Source organism: Nerophis lumbriciformis, linkage group LG10 (assembly GCF_033978685.3).
Source record: "Nerophis lumbriciformis linkage group LG10, RoL_Nlum_v2.1, whole genome shotgun sequence".
NCBI classification, from domain to species: domain Eukaryota; kingdom Metazoa; phylum Chordata; class Actinopteri; order Syngnathiformes; family Syngnathidae; genus Nerophis; species Nerophis lumbriciformis.
Genome location: NC_084557.2, coordinates 34,052,805 through 34,072,256, shown reverse-complemented (window position 1 = coordinate 34,072,256; position 19,452 = coordinate 34,052,805). Strand labels below are relative to the sequence as shown.

Here is a 19,452-nt window from a genome sequence, read left to right as displayed (position 1 = left end):
ACTCTCACATACATACACAGCCACGTGTATGTATGTGATAGTATAGATCAACACAAATATGTGTTGATCTATACCTGGGGTGTCAAAGTCAAGGCCAGCGGGCCAGATCCGGCCCGCAAATTAATCATCTATGGCCCCCAGGATGATATTTGATTATTAAAACTGGCCCGCAGGCCACAGCCGCCTGCTGCTGTTTTGCACGCACCAATACTCCATCAGTGTTGGCGCTAGGAATTTTCAAAATGGGGTCCCAGGAACCCAATCAAGTCACAAAAATGGGGTCCCACAGTAAATTTTTAGGGTCCCACTATTTTGTAACCGTTTAGAAAACAAATGATAAATGTATGCATTATCCTGTTATATCTCACATTCTATATTGTCTTTTGGAAAAAGGTTGTCATAAATGTTACTTAATTCATAAAAAAAGAATACAAAAGAAAACACATTTTTATTCATATGTAAATGTATTCAGTTATAAACATTCATTCACTTTCTTCTTTCCTTCATGGATTTAAACTTTACGCTGTCTGTATTTTTTTCTATATTTTTATTGTAATATTTATAAAATGTGTTTGTAAAATTTTTGGCCAAAGTAAGACAAAGAAAACAATCTCAAGTTGTCCTTATTTTGTAGTTTTAATGCCATGATTTTAATAGTCCGGCCCGCGTGTGCACATATTGTCCTCCAAGCGGCCCCTGAGCTAAAATGAGTTTGACACCCCTGATCTATACCAACAAACTGAAATATATACAATTTGGAAAGACAAGTCGGAAATCTTCTTCATCGGAGTAGTTGTCAAAGCCTTCTGACAGAAGCAAGGAATATCAGGCTGCAGCACACCAGATATCGCACACCGTGTCCTCAACAACTATACTACATTTTATCTTTGTCGGCTCGCTCATTCACACACTTTGTCTTTGTGAGTTACCTGAGTGGTTTTGTGACTAAGGCCTCGGATCAGCTGGGTAATAACATGGACAGCAGCTCGCCTCACCTCTGCTTCCTTCTCAGTCTTTATCACAGCAGTTAAACAGGAGCTCAGCTGCACAACACAAAAGAGGCATCACTGCAGTCAATAGTAGCGAAGCCAATGTCGGACCTCTATCAAAAGACAAGCACCTTGGATGCATATTTTATTATTGTAGTATTATTAGAAATCATTTTTAATGGTGTCCATCAATGCGTTTCCACTCACCTCCTGAGCCAGTGGACCGAGGGCATAGTCTAATCTCTGGCAGAGTTCCCCCAGGTTAGACAGACTGCTGGCCCGGATGCTTTGGTCCGAGTCTCTCGTTCCTCTCAGGAATACAGCCACCAGGGGATGACCCAGGTGCGGCGCCAAATCGCCTACAGATAAACGGTGAGAAAGATGAGGTTGATGTCAAATATTGTCACACAGTGTGTGTTTCCCTGCAAAGCAATGATTGACAAGCAATGGGGAAAATTGGGATACAAGTTGCAATTAGAACAATGCCAAAAACCCTGAACATACAATGTGACTTCTGACTAGGGATGATGTTTGATAAGAAATTATCGAGTTCGAGCCTATTATCGAATCCTCTTATCGAACCGATTCCTTATCGATTCTCTTATCGAGTCCAGATAGGTTGTTGTATATGGAAAAAAACACACAATATTTGGTTTAACAAAAGCTCACTTTTATTATATAAAATAAAATCTAATAAATAAACAAATATTGACTGTCACCCCCCCTAAAAAAATTAAATAAAATAAATAAATATTGACTGTTGTTACCCAAAGTATATTAAGTGGGATTTTTCAGAAAAACAAATATATACAGTAACACAAAAACAACCTGTCTCTGTGATCACTATAGGTGTATAAATAATAATATAGTGTTAAATAAAATCAGTCTCGATCCGTTGTGGTGAAGAAGGAGCTGAGCCGGAAGGCAAAGCTCTCGATTTACCGGTCGATCTACGTTCCCATCCTCACCTATGGTCATGAGCTGTGGGTCATGACCGAAAGGACAAGATCACGGGTACAAGCGGCCGAAATGAGTTTCCTCCGCCGAGTGGCGGGGCTCTCCCTTAGAGATAGGGTGAGAAGCTCTGTCATTCGGGGGGAGCTCAAAGTAAAGCCGCTGCTCCTCCACATCGAGAGGAGCCAGATGAGGTGGTTCGGGCATCTGGTCAGGATGCCACCCGAACGCCTCCCTAGGAAGGTGTTTCGGGCACGTCCGACCGGTAGGATGCCACGGGGAAGACCCAGGACACGCTGGGAAGACTATCTCTCCCGGCTGGCCTGGGAACGCCTCGGGATCCCCCGGGAGGAGCTGGACGAAGTGGCTGGGGAGAGGGAAGTCTGGGCTTCCCTGCTTAAGCTGCTGCCCCCGCGACCCGACCTCGGATAAGCGGAAGAAGATGGATGGATGGAATAAAATCAGTCCCTTGGGCACAATAGTGAAAATAATACAGCTCTCCAAAAAGTGCACTTCTGCTGCTATTTGACATAACTGTTTGTTATGATGCTTTGACATTTTTGCACTTTATTTCTTTATTGAAAGAAAATTCTATGAAGAGAAAAGTTGTTTGCAAATCTGGTTACAATGCTAAAAAAATGAAAAGTTAAAGCTAAAAAAAAATACACTTTATTGAGTTAACATTATTTCTTTATAGGGGGAAAGATGTGATGTTATGAGCTAGGCTAGGGAATATAACAACTACACTACCCAGCATGCAACGGGAGTGACGAGCATGCGCGGTAACCCCGAAAAGTGTTGTTGCATGTCGCCAGCCGGCAGCTAAGAATGAGGTTATGAGCACGCTGTGAAAGTAAACATCAAGAACTCAGCCAACACGCCTCGTCTGCATTATTTATAATTAGACAGACAACACATACAGTATACAGTGTGATTTTGTTTCGTTTACAAGGAAAGAAAAACAAAAGTTAAAAAAGGGAGATCATGTCATATATGTTGTATATATATGTATGTGCTGCGGTTGCTTTAAGAACGTTGCGACAGCTGCCGTAAAGGAGGTGCGTTGCTCGCCTGGTTGCTATGTTTCCGGTTGGTCGTAAAAGTGTTCGTCATGTGTTTGTACCCTGCTCAAATCTCTCAGTAAAGTTATTCATTGGATTATACCTTTTGTTTTGAACTTTATTACACCTTGGAGTGCTTTTTCTGGTCCATTGTTTTTCCTGCTTTCCCTATCTGCGCCTAATGACTGAGCTACGTGACGTCATTTCTTGTGATGTCTCACGGGGCATTTCTGGTCGGGATGGGATTCGTTCCGAGGGATTCGAATAAAGAACCAACTCTTTTTCTTTACTATAGTGGTCTCGATAACGGGTACCGGTTCTCAAAAAGGGATTCTTGTAAAAAAAACCTACCCAAACAAGTACTGTAAAAAATGTTGGCCTAACTATCATAGTTTTTAACTTGACGTTATAAGGTTTTATGTTATTAACATGTAATTAATGTGTTAATAATCATTTATACACTCCATCTACAGTATATCAAAATCTCCCCAAACTTGTCTGATTTGTCTGTGCTGCAAAATGTTTTGGTCTATTATAGTTTAAGTTATTAACATTTTGAGATTCATCTGTGTGAAGTTGGCCCCCCAACTTGTTCAAATCTCCCAAAATTTGGCTCTATCGTTTGTGCTAGGTTTGTAATGGTTAGTGCTGTAGAATTTTTTGTTTGTGCCATTACGGTTTTTAATTTAACGTTTTATGGTTTTATGTTAAGATGCAACTAACGTGTTGTTAACCATGACTAAACCCTATCATGTGAAAATATCCCCAAAATGTTTCCAAAAAGTGTGTGTTATGTTTGTGCTGCAAAAATATTTGGTGTAACTCTCATCATTTTTAAGTTAACGTTTTGTGATTCACCTGTGGGAAATGGGGTATATTTGGACAAGATTGGGTGGCCAACTTCACACAGGTGTGTAAACTGTGTGTGTCATCATTTTGGACTGTCAGAAATAAAAAAATATTAGACATGTCATCCATTTAGCAACATTATTTTATAATTTTAGAGCTGCTTTATGACTTAAGGGGCAGATTGAAACAAATCAAATTGATGCATTTTAAAAACACTGCATGTAGGAGCATGATAATATAAATGTGCAGTAAATGGGTGTTTCTGGGGCAATGCCCTGTATATCCATCCATCCATCCATCCATTTTCTACCGCTTATTCCCTTCGGGGTCGCGGGGGGTGCTGGAGCCTATCTCAGCTACAATCGGGCGGAAGGCGGGGTACACCCTGGACAAGTTGCCACCTCATCGCAGGGCCAACACAGATAGACAGACAACATTCACACTCACATTCACACACTAAAGGCCAATTTAGTGTTGCCAATCAACCTATCCCCAGGTGCATCTTTTTGGAGGTGGGAGGAAGCCGAAGTACCCGGAGGGAACCCACGCAGTCACGGGGAGAACATGCAAACTCCACACAGAAAGATCCCGAGGCTGGGATTGAACTCACAACTACTCAGGACCTTCGTATTGTGAGGCAGTCGCACTAACCCCTCTTCCACCGTGCAGCCTGTATAGTACATGCAAAATCTTCATTTAAATAAGGCGGTATGCACCACTTCATGATTGCACACACAGTGTAAGTACATCGCACGCAACACGCCCACTAATAGTACACACAATTTCATAGATTGCACACGTTGTTTACCGTGTGGTGTTAGTAAATCTTAGTAAATCCGGCCCTAAGTATATTAATTTAGGTTGCTAAGTGATGTTAATTCATAAAATAATCACTCTCCTATTTAAGAGTATGTTCACAAAATATTGAATAACTTTGCTACTGGTTTATTTTGTCATTTTTTTCTACAAATTCAAACCTTTATTTGGTTGATGAAACAGAAGTTTCTTGAATCATTACAAATATTAATCAGGATACCTTTTCCAATTGTTCTTTAGCTGAATGTTGTGCAGCTCATCCTTGAGTACTACAACTTCAGTAATGTCTGGTGTGGGAAACATGTGCAGCTACAGAAGATCCATTGCCTCTTTGTTGCTGAAGGATATTTCTCACGAAAGGCACTGACAATACACGATAGCAAATGTTTGCAATTCCCTCTTCCAGCCTTTCTCCCATTAGATTCATGACTCTCTCGGCCCCGTCTGCTCCGTTTTATCATGTCTTTGCACAGCTTTGCACTCAGCTTAAATAACCAGTAGTTTATTCTCAATTTAGGTTCAGAAAGATAAGGTTGTGGATCCTCATTTGTCCCAAATAAGTAGTTTTTGTTGCCTATTAACAAGTCTGCCGTGATTAGAACACACACGTTTGTTGCCGGATGTAGGAAGTATGTCGCTTTGTGCTCTGTAAAATCAATGCACCCAATTAAAATGACGTATATACTACATAATACGTAATTATTACATGTTATAATGAATGTGCCTGTTACTACATTACCTACATACTTACAGCGTTGTATATAAAATGTTGATGGAGGTTTTTTAGAGTGCTTTATACGCACCATAGGTCAGTGGTTCTTAACCTGGGTTCGATCGAACCCTAGGGGTTCGGTGAGTCGAGCTCAGGGGTTTGGCGGAGGTCAAGACACACCCGACTCATCGTGTAAATAAAAACTTTTCCCTATCGGCGTATTACGGATACGGCAACAGCAGAAGTCACACTGATTTGCAGGTGTGTAATTTGTTGTGAGTTTATGCACTGTGTTGGTTTTGTTCTTTGACCAAGGTGATGTTCATGCACGGTTCATTTTGTGCACCAGTAAAAAAACATGGTAACACTTTAGTATGGGGAACATATTCACCATTAATTAGTTGCTTATTAACATGCAAATTAGTAACATATTGGCTCTTAACTAGTCATTATTAAGTACTTATTAATGCCTTATTTGGCATGGCCTTATTATAACCCTAACCCTCTAACCCTGACCCTAATCCTAACCAAATAACTCTACATTAAGTCTTTGTTACTTAGAATATGTTCCCCACACTAAAGTGTTACCAAAAACATATAACTTTGTCTTGAATTTGAAAAAAAACAACATTTTATTTTTCACTAAAGAAGGGTTCGGTGAATGCGCATATGAAACTGGTGGGGTTCAGTACCTCCAACAAGGTTAAGAACCACTGCCATAGGTGAATCACATTAGCTGCAATGTTAGCTGCATACTGTGAGCGTTTCTTTAGTGTTTAGAATGCTCAAAAAATATGAAATCTGCATTTTTGTCCCACACAAGCATTGTGAATAACAAGAAAAATTACAAAAAAGGGCAGTTCCCTTTTAAGTTTTTAGTGCCACGAAACATCAAACATTGCTGGTTTCCTCCATATCACATAAAGACAGTGTAAGAAGTGAAAAGAGACCTACTTTATGAACAAATCAGCGTGCCACAAAATTGTTTAAAATGTATCATTTTGAGGCAAACGAGTCAGAAGGAACTCTAGTCTTCAGTCATGTACATCTGTCACTTGCCTCCACTTCCAATACAAGCCGCCAGCCAAGACAGTTTCAGGCTCTTTTTGTACACTTGCTATAAATCTAAGTCCTTTAACAACAAGCTGTGAATGTTGCTGCACTGGCAGCCATACAAAAAAAGAGAGCTGGCTAAGGAGCCGAGATTTGGCTAATAGTGATAAGATCTGTGAAGACTGTCTGTAAATTACAATTAAATTGTCTAAAGCCAGAGGAACAAAACTGTTCTTTGAACTATTTATCCAAGATCACAAACGAGACAAACGGAGCTCAGCTATTATCTCTTCAGTTTAAGAGTGTTTAATGTTTTCAAGTAAGCTAAAAAACTGAAGGTCAACTCAACCTTTAGACAAATAAAACAATGTCTCTTTCAGCGAAGCGAAAAATGGCAATCTGGCAGATAAAACCCAGAAAAGGCAAGAAAGCTGAACTGAACTTCGGGTAAGTTTTGCATGGAAAAAATATTTGATGGCAGTTCCAATTATGATTGACAATCATCACCTTGTACAATAGAAATAAACAAAACAACTCAAAATAATCTACAAAACAAAAAAGTATGTTTAATGAAATGATCACACACCTAAACATGCAGACTGTAAGGGCAGGCCAGTGAAGGGCAAAGTAATCATGCGTGACTGTCCCCAAGAATGTGACGTGATGCACACCTGCCAAACTCCCTTGATTACGGTGTACTTGGCAAAGTGAGCACCATATTTTACACTGCCAAACAAGGGTGTGGGACACACAACCTAATCCAAAACCTGATAGAACTGTGGAATTAATGAAATACATATTCAAAATGCATCTTTCAAAAAAGTCCTCACCTGTTCTCCTTTCTGGATTAATTATAATCAATAATATACTTTTTAGGGATCTTGCGATCAGAGTTTTATGCTGCTAATTCTGATCATCCGTGAGTGAGATCGGACGATACCTATACCCATCACATGTATTAACTGCAACATTTTCAATGTATTTATGGTAAGTGATATTGACAGTTTAACAATATCAACACAATATCTAAACTAGTTCCTTATTATCTTTTATTAAACTTGTTAGAGCAAATAATGTTTTATACACTCAACTTTTTCAGAACTTTTTTGTCCTTTACCTACTCTATGTCAATCAAATTAAGTAATCCCCAGAAGGTTAAGTCAAGTGACTGAAAATAAATACTGTACAGTGACAGCTAGAGGGGATCGGCTTTTGTGATTGCCATTAAAAGGCATTATTCGGCAATGACGATCAGGTACTTTTAATGAAAATCGGCCAATACTGATCAGTGGAAGATCGATTTAATGATTGGCACATCATTTAATGATTATGATCCTACCTCACACTCTGAAGCTCCCCCTGGCAATCATATCTCTTTCCTGACTGCAATACAGTTTCTCTCATTGTTAACATTGTTTGTTTAAAAAGTAATAATGGGCTAATACATATTCCACTAATCAATTTATGACTTCAGCTCAGCTTCTTCAGTCTCTACAATGTTCATTGCTGTAACTGCTTCATTAATCGGTCTACTATCATCCTCCGCATAAAATATTATTACACGTCCCCCCTGGTTCCTATGCTATGCTGTCAAGTCTTTGTCTAAGATAAAAAAAAAAATGAATATTTAGGAAATCCTAAATGTACAGTATTGAAATGTTTGGATATGCATGAGCACTAGTGGAAAACATTACTTTTGTTTCACAAATGATAAACAATGCACCAGGGTGCACCATTTTCAATAAATAAAGCAATAAACAATATATATGTGGCTTTGTACAAAATGTGATTTGTACAACAGAAAATATACCGTATTTTTCGGACTATAAGTCGCAGTTTTTTTCATAGTTTGGCCGGGGGTGCGACTTATACTCAGGAGCGACTTATGTGTGAAATTATCAACACATTACCATAAAATATCAAATAATATTATTTAGCTCATTCACGTAAGAGACTAGACGTATAAGATTTCATGGGATTTAGCGATTAGGAGTGACAGATTGTTTGGTAAACGTATAGCATGTTCTATATGTTATAGTTGCTGCTGGCCCCACTATGGACTGGACTCTTACTATTATGTTGGATCCACTATGGACTGGACTCTCACAATATTATGTCAGACCCACTCGACATCCATTGCATTCGGTTTCCCCTAGAAAGGGGGTGGGGGGGGAGGTGTGTACCCACATATGCGGTCCTTTCCAAGGTTTCTCATAGTCATTCACATCGACGTCCCACTGGGATGAGTTTTTCCTTGCCCTTATGTGGGCTCTGTACCGAGGTTGTCGTTGTGGCTTGTGCAGCCCTTTGAGACACTTGTGATTTAGGGCTATATAAATAAACATTGATTGATTGATTGATTGATAGTTATTTGAATGACTCTTACCATAATATGTTACGTTAACATACCAGGCAGGTTCTCAGTTGGTTATTTATGTGTCATATAACGTGCACTTATTCAGCCTGTTCAATATTGTTTTTTTTATTTTAAATTGCCTTTCAAATGTCTATTCTTGGTGTTGGGTTTTATCAAATAAATTTCCCCAGAAAATGCGACTTATACTCCAGTGCGACTTATATATGTTTTTTTCCTTCTTTATTGTGCATTTTTGGCCGGTGCGACTTATACTCCGGAGCGACTTATACTCCGAAAAATACGGTAACAGAAAATTAAATGTTAAACTGTGAGGAATTATTACTTTGTCTCATATGTTGCCTCTTAAATGCGTATCGATGTTGTTTAGGGCTGTCTTGTTTGTAGGTGTATTTGATTTCATTTATTTTGCTTTACTTATGTGTGTTTATTTTGTATTTGCATGTCTCATGACACCGTATATTGGCTGCATTTCTGATAGTTGTTTGTGTGCCAAGTTGTTCCAAACCACAGCAATTGTTACCCAGCTTGCAAAGATTATAATAAATCCATTAAAAGAATACGGCCTGCCATTTCCTTTAACTCACACACACACACATCTATACCTTTTGGCCACTCTAAGCCAGTAATTTCCAGGAGTTATCTCACCCTCTGCTTTACTAATGATCTCAAGTGTTGTAAAAATGTGTAGAATAAATATTACATTTCAACATTTCTGTCAACGAAGATTTGCGTACACCTGTGACACACGTTACTTTCAGTACGGCGTGGTGCCAGGCAGGTGGCTGTTGCAAACAAAACAAATACCTGTGCAAGCAGATATTCTAAAAACAACATCACTAACACTAACAACATCAAATCCAAATATCTTTGAGGCAGGTGCGGTAAGAGCTTGCAGTCTTATAAACACTTACATCATGTTTTGCTTTCATTATAAGAATTGTATGAGGCTTTTAATTTAGTGTGGCTCCTGACAGATTTGTTTTTTGTATTTTTGGTCCAATATGGCTCTTTGAACATTTTGGGTTGCCGACCCCTGGTCTAACTGAACAGAACTGATGGGTTAGATTTTGCCCATGGTCGACGACTATAAATATACTACATTTTTTGAAGAGAAATAAACAGATGATGACATGTAGTAGTGTATACTGACCGGTCACTAGGTGCCAGTAACTTGCTGGATGTGCCAGAGTCATGTATAAAGAGAGTATGAGCAACCCAGTTTCAGGCAATCTCCTCAATGATTGGTCAAAAGTCACTCACATGACTACAGGGCGCCATGATTGTTACACACTTTGGCTGATGCTATGTGTCTGCGGCGCGTCTACATTCGTTTTTCAAAGTGTAACAATGCCCTGTTGTGCAGCATGGAGCTGATCCACCAGCAAGAAATGTGGAAAGCTTTAACTCAGCTCCCAACAACCAGAAAAGTAGACAAGTATGGGAAGTTAAGGTTCGTCGTCACCACTGCCACAGGTAAAAGCAACATAACATCTGCGTTTTGTTCAGGAAAGAACACACAGAAGCTAAAACAAATACTAAAAAATGTAAGAAATGGTGTGACAAACACGGACAATCCTTGAATCTAAGTAAAACTAAGATAATGCTATTCGGTAACAGCAGAAGAAAAAGTCAAACACAAATAGAAATAGACGGAGTAGACATTGAAATAGTAAAATAAACCAAATTTTGGATGTAATAATAGATAGTGGATCAATGAAGTTTGTCTAAGTCTTAAAGCACATGCTTATGATTACAAACAATACATTAGAGTCATCCACCACAGTTGACTTCACACATAAATCATAATTTCTCCGGGATATTTGGTCCAAAGCTAATGAAAATTTTAGCAAAATGAGGAAAATACGTTATTTTTGTTTGGTCGTTCTGTTTGTTTTTTTTACGTTTCTTGCGCCGTCCGGTACGTATTACCGGTATATAGCCTGCTGGTTACACAACACTGCATGTAGCAGCAAAGTGCCTCAAATATGGCCTCAATATTATACTTTGACGAAATAAAATCATGTTTTATTGTAAGTTAATGAGCTGGATTATGTTTCGAACTATATTTAGATTTATTATTTTGGTTGAGTTCTTCAGGAAAACTAATGTCAGAATGACTGAAACTGCATGCTTCCGGACACAGCTGCTCTTGTTTAGTCGGCCATACTCTTTCTATACAAGACTCTGGGATGTGCTCTAACACTTGTCTTACACAGTGAATTTCCTAAAGTTAATAATTATAATTATAAAAGGCCAAAATACAGCCAGTTGTTAACGTGACGTCACACCAGGAAGCCGCAACATCTGACAGGCAAAATTGTAAGCAGATATGAAATATCTCTTATACTTTAAAAAATATTTGTCAGCTATCATGAGTCTTTTTATTTAAAGAAGACATGATAAACACAATCGATCTAGCCTCACAACACACCTGCTGTACGAAATTGCCTTCCTCCCACAGAGGGAAGAGAGGGGTTTAATAGCAGACGATTTGACTGCGAGGTTGATATTCGAATCAGACTCCTCCAAATCGAATTGTCAAATCTTCGACTATTTTAAGACAACCCAAGTATATTTAATGATGAAATATAATAATTGAGTTAGGTTATGTCAAACAAAAAAGTCTCACATTCGGTGGATTTGCTTCAGGTAGTGTCAGAATAGTAGGTGAGTTTCTGTAAAAGTGTACAGTAACGGCTGCAATACATCCTTGAAAAATTATGTTTTCACATTATATGTACAATTTAATTCTTCAAAAACACCATGTGATTATTGGCGCTAATATACGGATAAAAGATTTGATGAAAAATATTGAATGAAGTAGCTTACCCATAGCTCTGCTTGCCCTCATTAAGACTTCGCCCATTTTTAGACGAAACTCCAAGGACTGATACTTGTTGGAGGTCGAGAGTGAAGGACCATGTTGAAAGTCTCTCAGAAGTCTTTTAAGGATCCTTTCAGGGTAGGAATCAGCCAAAGAAGAAAGTCCTGCAGGGAGAAAACATTCAGTACTCAGATCCTTATCAATATACAATGTCTGGTATTATAACAATATCTACAATTGCACTCAAAACAATGCAATTCTCACTGTCAATTCAATAATTTACTTTGGGCCTGATTTAATAAATCAGGCAGCACGCGCTAACAGCGTGTGCAAAAAATAAAATAGCGTGTGATCGACTAACACTGCATGTGCAATTGAAAACTGGTGCATACCGCCTTATTTAAATGCAAAATAGTACTGACAAAACGGTGATGAGTGCCGATAAATAACATTGCGCGCGCTAAATAATTATATTTGCATCTTCTCCCAGTATTGTGGGTGTTTTGATGATCAGCATATATTTTGCATATTAATGAAGACAGACGCAAAATGGATTGCACGCCTTATTCTGCTCACTTAACAGACGCGATCCACACACGTTTAGTAGATCATCTTCGCATCTGTTATCAGGTTTGAATGTGTTTAAGAACATGCAAACCTTTAGTAAATCAGGCTCTAAGTGTACAAACTTAGCATTTGTTAGCAAAAAAAACCCTCAAATCCAATTGAAATAGCTACGGTAAATAGATGCAATATTACAAAAAGTCACTACATATATATTAATTGGTCATCTTTTTAAAGTTTGTACATTTTTAAAATAAGTATAATAGACAAACAGGGGAATAATTGTGCAGTGTTACCTTGAATAGCTGACAGGTAGATGAAAGACTCCTCATGTTCCAGGTTTTCAAGGAAGAGCTAGAGTACATAATATCATAGTTTTATTAATAATCAAAAACTGTGCACAAGGGAATTTATTACGAATAGATATTTTACTTTATTGCATGACAGACATCAAATTCAAAGGGATTAATACAATACTACTATGACAACGTTAAAAACACTATCCAGGGCTATCAAAGGGAATATTTCAACATGCACCACCAAGTATAAAGGGACCCTTGGCTTGTGATATGGAAAAACCTTCCCCGTAATATGACAAACGCAGGAAAAATCAATATAGGGGGTTTCCTACTGATAGACAGTGAACATATTTCCAATGTGCAGACAAAGAGGACACAGAGAATGTTAGATGAATCACTCTTTTTGTGCTCAAGCCACCTAACAAGTCCCTAGATAACAGCACCTTGCCCCACAGCAGAGCAGTTTCAAGTGCTTCATTTACTATTCACATGTTCCAGAAGGCCATGTAAAAAACATGCAGCACCAAACACATGTTCGTGCAGCTTGTGAAGTTGTGATACTGAACTGAATCTAATGTGGATATCCTATTTTGGGAGAAGGCAGCATGTCTTTCACATAGCGTCAGTATAGCTTGTACATTTTTGACTAAGTTAACATCAAATAAATTGGCACTGCTAAAATACTATAGTAACATAGTTGTAAGAGAAAAACAGGCCATCACTACAATCTACTTCACTCATAATAAATGTACACCTTACTTTACCTCAGCGACTACATTTGAAACAATCAGTGGCAAATCTCTCATCCAAAATACTAGTCTCCCTCCTCATGCCAGAGTCTGTGCTATCCCTGACCTCCAGTACCTCCTCTAGCCACTACACATTCCACAATGCAGCATGTTTAAAATCCTCATTGTTACCGACAAATACTTCCATAATCAGGTCCGTTGTCGCTCAGTCATGCTCCACTGCCACATTGCATATTGCTGTCTTCGCTCTTTAAAGTACCAGTAGAGTCAAAAAACAAGTTGACTTTATATGCTTAATTGCGTTTCATTGTACCCATTAAACCATATCCAATTGTATTTAGTATCAGATCAAACATATTGGAAATACGCAATAATTAGAGAGATGTGTTGTCTATCATTCACAATCCCTATATAAAACGTGAACACAAAGGTGTCTTTTTTTATGCATTCTAAGTCGTAAATAAATAAATACATAAAAAGTCTGCTAACAATGTAGTCAATGTACTCGCGCATTTCAGAGTGGCCTTTAATTGTGGGCACACCTGTGCAATGATCATGCTGTTTAATCAGCATCTTGATACTGTATGTCACACCTGTGAGGTGGGATAGATTATTTTGGCAAAGAAGAAATGCTCACCAATACAGATTTAGACAGATTTGTGAACAATATTTGAGAGGAATAGGTATGTTGTGTATATTTAGATTTTTTAGTTCGACTAATGAAAAATGGGAGTGAAAGCAAAATTGTTGCGTTTATATTTTTGTTCAGTATATTACAACCTCATAGGACCAAGAATCGAACAGGGAGAGACAGAGTGCAGGGTTCAAGCGACTCGGGGCAAGAGGGGATGCACACCCTGAACCTGTCACTAGTCAATCACAAGGCACATGTAGGACACTAACCGTTCACTTTCATTGACATCGATGGGCAATTTAGAGTTTCCAATTAACTTAACATGCATGTTTTTGGACTGTGGGAGGCGCTGCAGTACCTGGATTAAAACCCCTTGCTGGGGACAAGAATGACAATCCAGAGATATGCTAAACATTTCCATCATACTGCCCCACTGTTCAAATAAAACACATACTTAGCATTATTAATAATATCATTAAAATGATAAGTATTATTCAGGGTGAACAGAGCCAACGCCTACATTAAGTGTTGACGGTTCCCTTAATGACATACTGTAAAGGGCTGTTTAAATTTTGCAATTATGTTCTTAAAAACGTCAGAAAACAAAGAATTAAAAAAAACAACTTACAATAAGGACTCTCTCCACGTCTTGTAGAGTCTCTGGATCGTTGCTTTGCACCTTTTGGGTTAAAGTCCTTAGAGCAAATGCTTTGGTTGGAATGTCAGGGTCACACGCCTCTAGTAACCAATCAGAAAATCCCTTCGAGGGATGTGAAGTTTGACTTGTCACAGAGTCCCCAAAGGATGCTGATTGTCTGGTAACAGAATTTTTGTGCACGTGGTTGACAGAAAGAGTCTGTGATTCCTTTGTTTCTGTCTTATTATTGGGCATGTAGTTGTCCTTTGATGACATCCCACTGTCTTTGGAGCCTGGAGCAGCACGAGTAGAGAGGTTATCTGGACGGTAAGCACCCTGGGTAGCAATGACAGCTCTTAAGTTGGAGGCCAGCTCTTGGATGAACAGCTCTGGGTGTTTCTGGGATAGAGTTCCCAGTGGCTGGAGCAGCCTTGACATGGAGGAATAGACCTCCACGCTGAGCTGTGGTTAGTATTGAAAAAAGAAGATGATGTTAGGTACAGTGCATCCGGAAAGTATTCACAACGCTTTACTTTTTCCACATTTTGTTAATTACTGCCTTATTATCCAAAATGTAATAAATAAATGTTTGTCCTTAAAATTCTGCACACAATACCCCATAAACCATTCATCCATATTCTACAGCTTGTCCCTCTCAGGGCCACAGGGGGTGTAATGAGCCCACTTTTAAGCTTCATGGCAAAAGCTGTAAATATTTATGTAAATGTGATTTCTTGTTTTTTTTGTTTAGAATAAATTTGTAAAAAAACAAACAAAAAAACCCTCTTTATTTATATAATAAATTAATAATATAATAAATGTGTAAAAAAATAAATAAAAACCTCTTTATTTATTTTTTTTACAAATTTATTAAAAACAAAAAAAACAAGAAATCACATTTACATAAATATTTACAGCTTTTGCCATGAAGCTCAAAAGTGGGCTCATGAGAAAAATAGATCATTAATGAGATGTTCCTCGAGCTTAATTCAAATCCATCTGTTGGTAAATTCAGTTGGTTGGACTTGATTTGGAAAGACACACACCTGTCTATATATAAGGTCCCTCACTTGACTTGACAGTGCATGACAGAGCACAAACCAAGAATGAAGTCAAATAAATTGTCTGTAGACCTCCGAGATAGGTTTGTCTCGAGGCGCAAATCTGGGGAAGGACACAGAAAATGGAAGAAGTTTGGGACCACCATTAATCTTCCTAGAGATGGCCGGCCATCTAAACTGAGCGATAAGGGACGAAGGGTCCTAGTCAGCGAGATGAAAAAGAACCCGATTGAGGAGAGAGGAGAACCTTAGAGAAGGACAACCATCTCTGAAGCAATCCACCAATCAGGCCTATATGGTATAATGGACAAACGGTAACTATTCCTTCGTAAAAGTTTGCCAAAATTCACCTGAAAGACTCTCAGACCAAGTGTGAATGTTGTTTATCTGTGTTGGCCCTGCAATGACGGGGCGACTTGTCCAGGGTGTACACCGCCTTCCGCCTAAATGCAGCTGAGATAGGCTCCAGCATCCCCCACAACCCCCTAAGGGACAAGCAGTATGAAATGGACGGATGGATGGACTCTCAGACCATGAGAAACAAAATTATCTGTTTTTTATGAAACCTATTTCATTTAATTTAATTTTTTTTAGTTTTGTTGTAAATCAGGTGACTTTAAATTTCTAATATTTAAATGCTTCATACAATTTGAGCAAAAATAAAGTGGAGAGTGCACAATAACTAAACAAAAGCAAAAACTACAATTGGCTCCCATTTAAATCATTTGGGTTTGCCTTCAAAGGCTTCCTGTATCCAGGGACATACTCCTTGAGTTTGTAAAATATACAAAAACGACGCCAAATAATTATTTTCTAATATTAATAATGAAAAAAGACCTAAAACCTTTAGTATTGTTTATATATATATACTGATACTATACTATGTTTTGATAATATGCTTGGATCAATCACCCCTACTTTACATTGAAGCTTTAGCAGTTAGCATGGCTTCTTGTGTCCTCGAGTCCTGTAGTGAGAATAGTGTCTACATTTTAAAAAAGTAGTTTGTTTTCCTCCATGGAGGTTTAAAATTTGTAATAGAAGTGGCTCTGCACTGTGGCTGGATATTAGCCGCACTGAAACAACGGGTTGCTTGGAACTTGCTCTCAAATTCTTGCCAGTGTTCTGGTAATACATCCCGTACTCAGCTGGAATTCATGCACTCTTCATGTGTGTAACAAGAAATCCGAAAATGTAACTGTGTCTCCCTCAGCATGCATCATTTTTGAAGGAATCTTTCATGTAAGTACAATCTTTAGTCATGTAAATACTGGGACACAGTTGCGGTAAAGATCGGAACATTTTAAACATTTTAAACTGACATGGATAAGGTAAATATAGAATTGAGTACCTGTGGTTCAGATAGCAGAGTAGCCACCAGTCCCATCCCCATAGTCAGTGTTTGGCTCTCTATTGGGTTTCCAATACTGAGACAACTAGTCTGATCCAGACCAATGCAAGCCCTCTCAAGCAGGGATACTATAAAGCCAACTACCTGGAGATAAAAACATCGACACACAAAGAAATACAGTAAGTAGCATTTTCGTACAAGGTAAATAACCTCTTAAATGTGTCACGCGACACTATACAAACCTGTATGTTTTTTTTCAACAGCACAGTATGCTGCAGGGTCTCCACCATTATTGCCAGCACTTGAAGCAAAGCCAGTGTGTAGGCTTGCCTTGCGACGCAGCCCTGCTGCTCCACCTCCAGGAGCGTCATGGCTGATATGTTTAACTGTTGTCCATCTTCCTCCTCTTCTTCTGTCCCTACTGTTGTCCACCTGGTTAACTCCTGAACAGAACACCACCTCTTATTAACAGCGATCTTAAAATAGCAAGAGTATTTTTGAAATACATTTCAAGTTTTGCGAAATCCTGACAAGGACAACAACATTAAATTTAATGAAAACATTTTGACAAGGGTCAGGTATGTTCTTTATATACAGAATTTATATATTCACCCCTAACGATTTTAAAACTAATAAACAGAATGATATTACTAGTGTGTAAAATCTATTTACACCAGAGCTATTCAACTGGTGGACCTCGGACCAAATCCGGCCCGGGTATGACAACAGTTCAGTTCAAAACTTGGGGGATTTTTGCAGCAAATTCCTAAAAACATTAGAGTGCTCCTGTTATATAGACGAACTTGGACCACTTGTAACACAATGGCAGGCCCTTTCATTTAAATTGTAATCTTTCTAACAAACATAGAACACTGGGGTCGAAACTTGGGATTTGCATACCTGAGGTGTTCGAAAAGGCACCATTTTAGGTCTTCTCCTTTTAGGCAGTTACAATTTTTCTGGTAATGTAACTAAAATGTTGCTGTAGCTTGTTACTTCAGATGCAGCCAGTCGACATTTGTTGAAGTTCCTCAGGTTCTCTCTTTTTCATTATTTGGGCTTTTCAACTGGTGGCTTGCGAGTTCAACTCAAAAAACTCAAAAAGACTTAAATTTTTGTAGCAGATTCTTAACAACACTAGTGTTGTCACCGAGATGATCTTTGACTAGTTAGCAGAAGACCAGAGAGCAGAGTGCTCCTGTAACTCTGACAAAATAAATAAACCAAAATCAAATGTCTACTGTTAGACCAACGTCCTAACAGTGAAGGGGGAAGACCTGCCTCCTGGTCTATAGTTTTCTAGAAATGTGTCCCCCAAAACAATTAAGTTGAATATGCCTAATTCACACTATTTAATTGGTTTGTCCTTGATTTAGAGCCCTCAAAATCCATTTTAAGGTGGTATTTAAAAAATTTATAAATAAACATGTAAACAAATGTCAAGAGTTGGATTTATAAAAAAAATTGAAAAAATAAAATCTTAATTGCTCACCTGTAACAAGTCCAGGAAGTAGTCTCCAGGCACATCACTATCTTTGAGTTGAGCCAAAAGGTCCGTTAGACACTCCAACCTCCATTGCTCTCCAGACAGCTTCTCATACAAAGCGTTATCTTCATCGCTGACCAAACAAAGAAAAACTATTGTTTAAGATTTCTATCAAGGTTTTTTTTGCAAAGTAATGCTTTAGAGTGGGTCCAACACCTGCAGTCATCTCTGCAACTAAGTTGGACTCCACCACAGCTGCCAGGGGTGAAACTAAAACCTGCTGCTACTTCAGCATGCGCCTGAAGACCTGAGAGTTGCCTGAGTACTGATAGTGCTGTGAAGCTCTCCATGTGGCTTAGATACCACAGCAAAATATCCTGACATGGCACTCTGTAGAGAAGAAACAAGACACATGTTTAATGAATGCATTTTACCACAAATGACTGAAGAGACAAAAAGTACCGTAGGTTGGAGACGTTCTGCTTGGTGAAACAGAAGAGTGTGAAGACAACAGGTAGAACTTCTTCTAACGCTTTGAGGAGGAGGGTTGACGGCATGTTGCCCACCACCCAGATCTGACCATAAAAAAAAGACACAAGAAATACTTGGTTTAACTCCAACTAAAACAGTAACACATATAAAACAAGTTTCTTCTTCTAAAGGGCATGTGTCTGGATGTTTACTAAGGTGAAAGGTATATTTGTTTAAATTAGGGCTGTGAAAAATAACAAATTAACTAATGTGATTAATCACAAAAAATGGCTACATGGTTCATGTATATGCGCAAATTAATCACACAATATATTTTGACCCCACATGCTCCTACACCTTAATAGCACATGCTTACCTGAAAGGCGGCATGGGTTGTTATGCCGTCAGTGATCAAATCAATGCATAAGTTGAGTGAGGAGACTGACTGGTGTGCTCACTGGAAAATTTCACTTCAAAATAAATCCCAACCGGACATTAAATAATACAGTTACCCAGTTTTGAGCAAATAAATGATGTAAATTTAAACAAAAAAATAAAATATCAA

General features: G+C 38.5%; 1 protein-coding gene across 1 annotated transcript in view; it reads right to left on the bottom strand.

Moving 5' to 3' along the window:
• Positions 1 to 19,452, bottom strand: part of tango6 (transport and golgi organization 6 homolog (Drosophila)) — a 36,199-nt gene that overhangs the window by 4,406 nt on the left and 12,341 nt on the right. Inside the window, exons 8-17 of the mRNA XM_061969777.2 lie at positions 18,879 to 18,991; positions 18,633 to 18,806; positions 18,423 to 18,549; positions 17,173 to 17,373; positions 16,931 to 17,074; positions 14,510 to 14,980; positions 12,496 to 12,553; positions 11,641 to 11,799; positions 1,197 to 1,348; positions 930 to 1,043 (exon numbers count right to left, since the gene is read on the bottom strand). Coding sequence (XP_061825761.2) covers positions 930 to 1,043; positions 1,197 to 1,348; positions 11,641 to 11,799; positions 12,496 to 12,553; positions 14,510 to 14,980; positions 16,931 to 17,074; positions 17,173 to 17,373; positions 18,423 to 18,549; positions 18,633 to 18,806; positions 18,879 to 18,991 — 1,713 coding nt within the window. The remainder of the gene's footprint in view (positions 1 to 929; positions 1,044 to 1,196; positions 1,349 to 11,640; positions 11,800 to 12,495; positions 12,554 to 14,509; positions 14,981 to 16,930; positions 17,075 to 17,172; positions 17,374 to 18,422; positions 18,550 to 18,632; positions 18,807 to 18,878; positions 18,992 to 19,452) is intronic.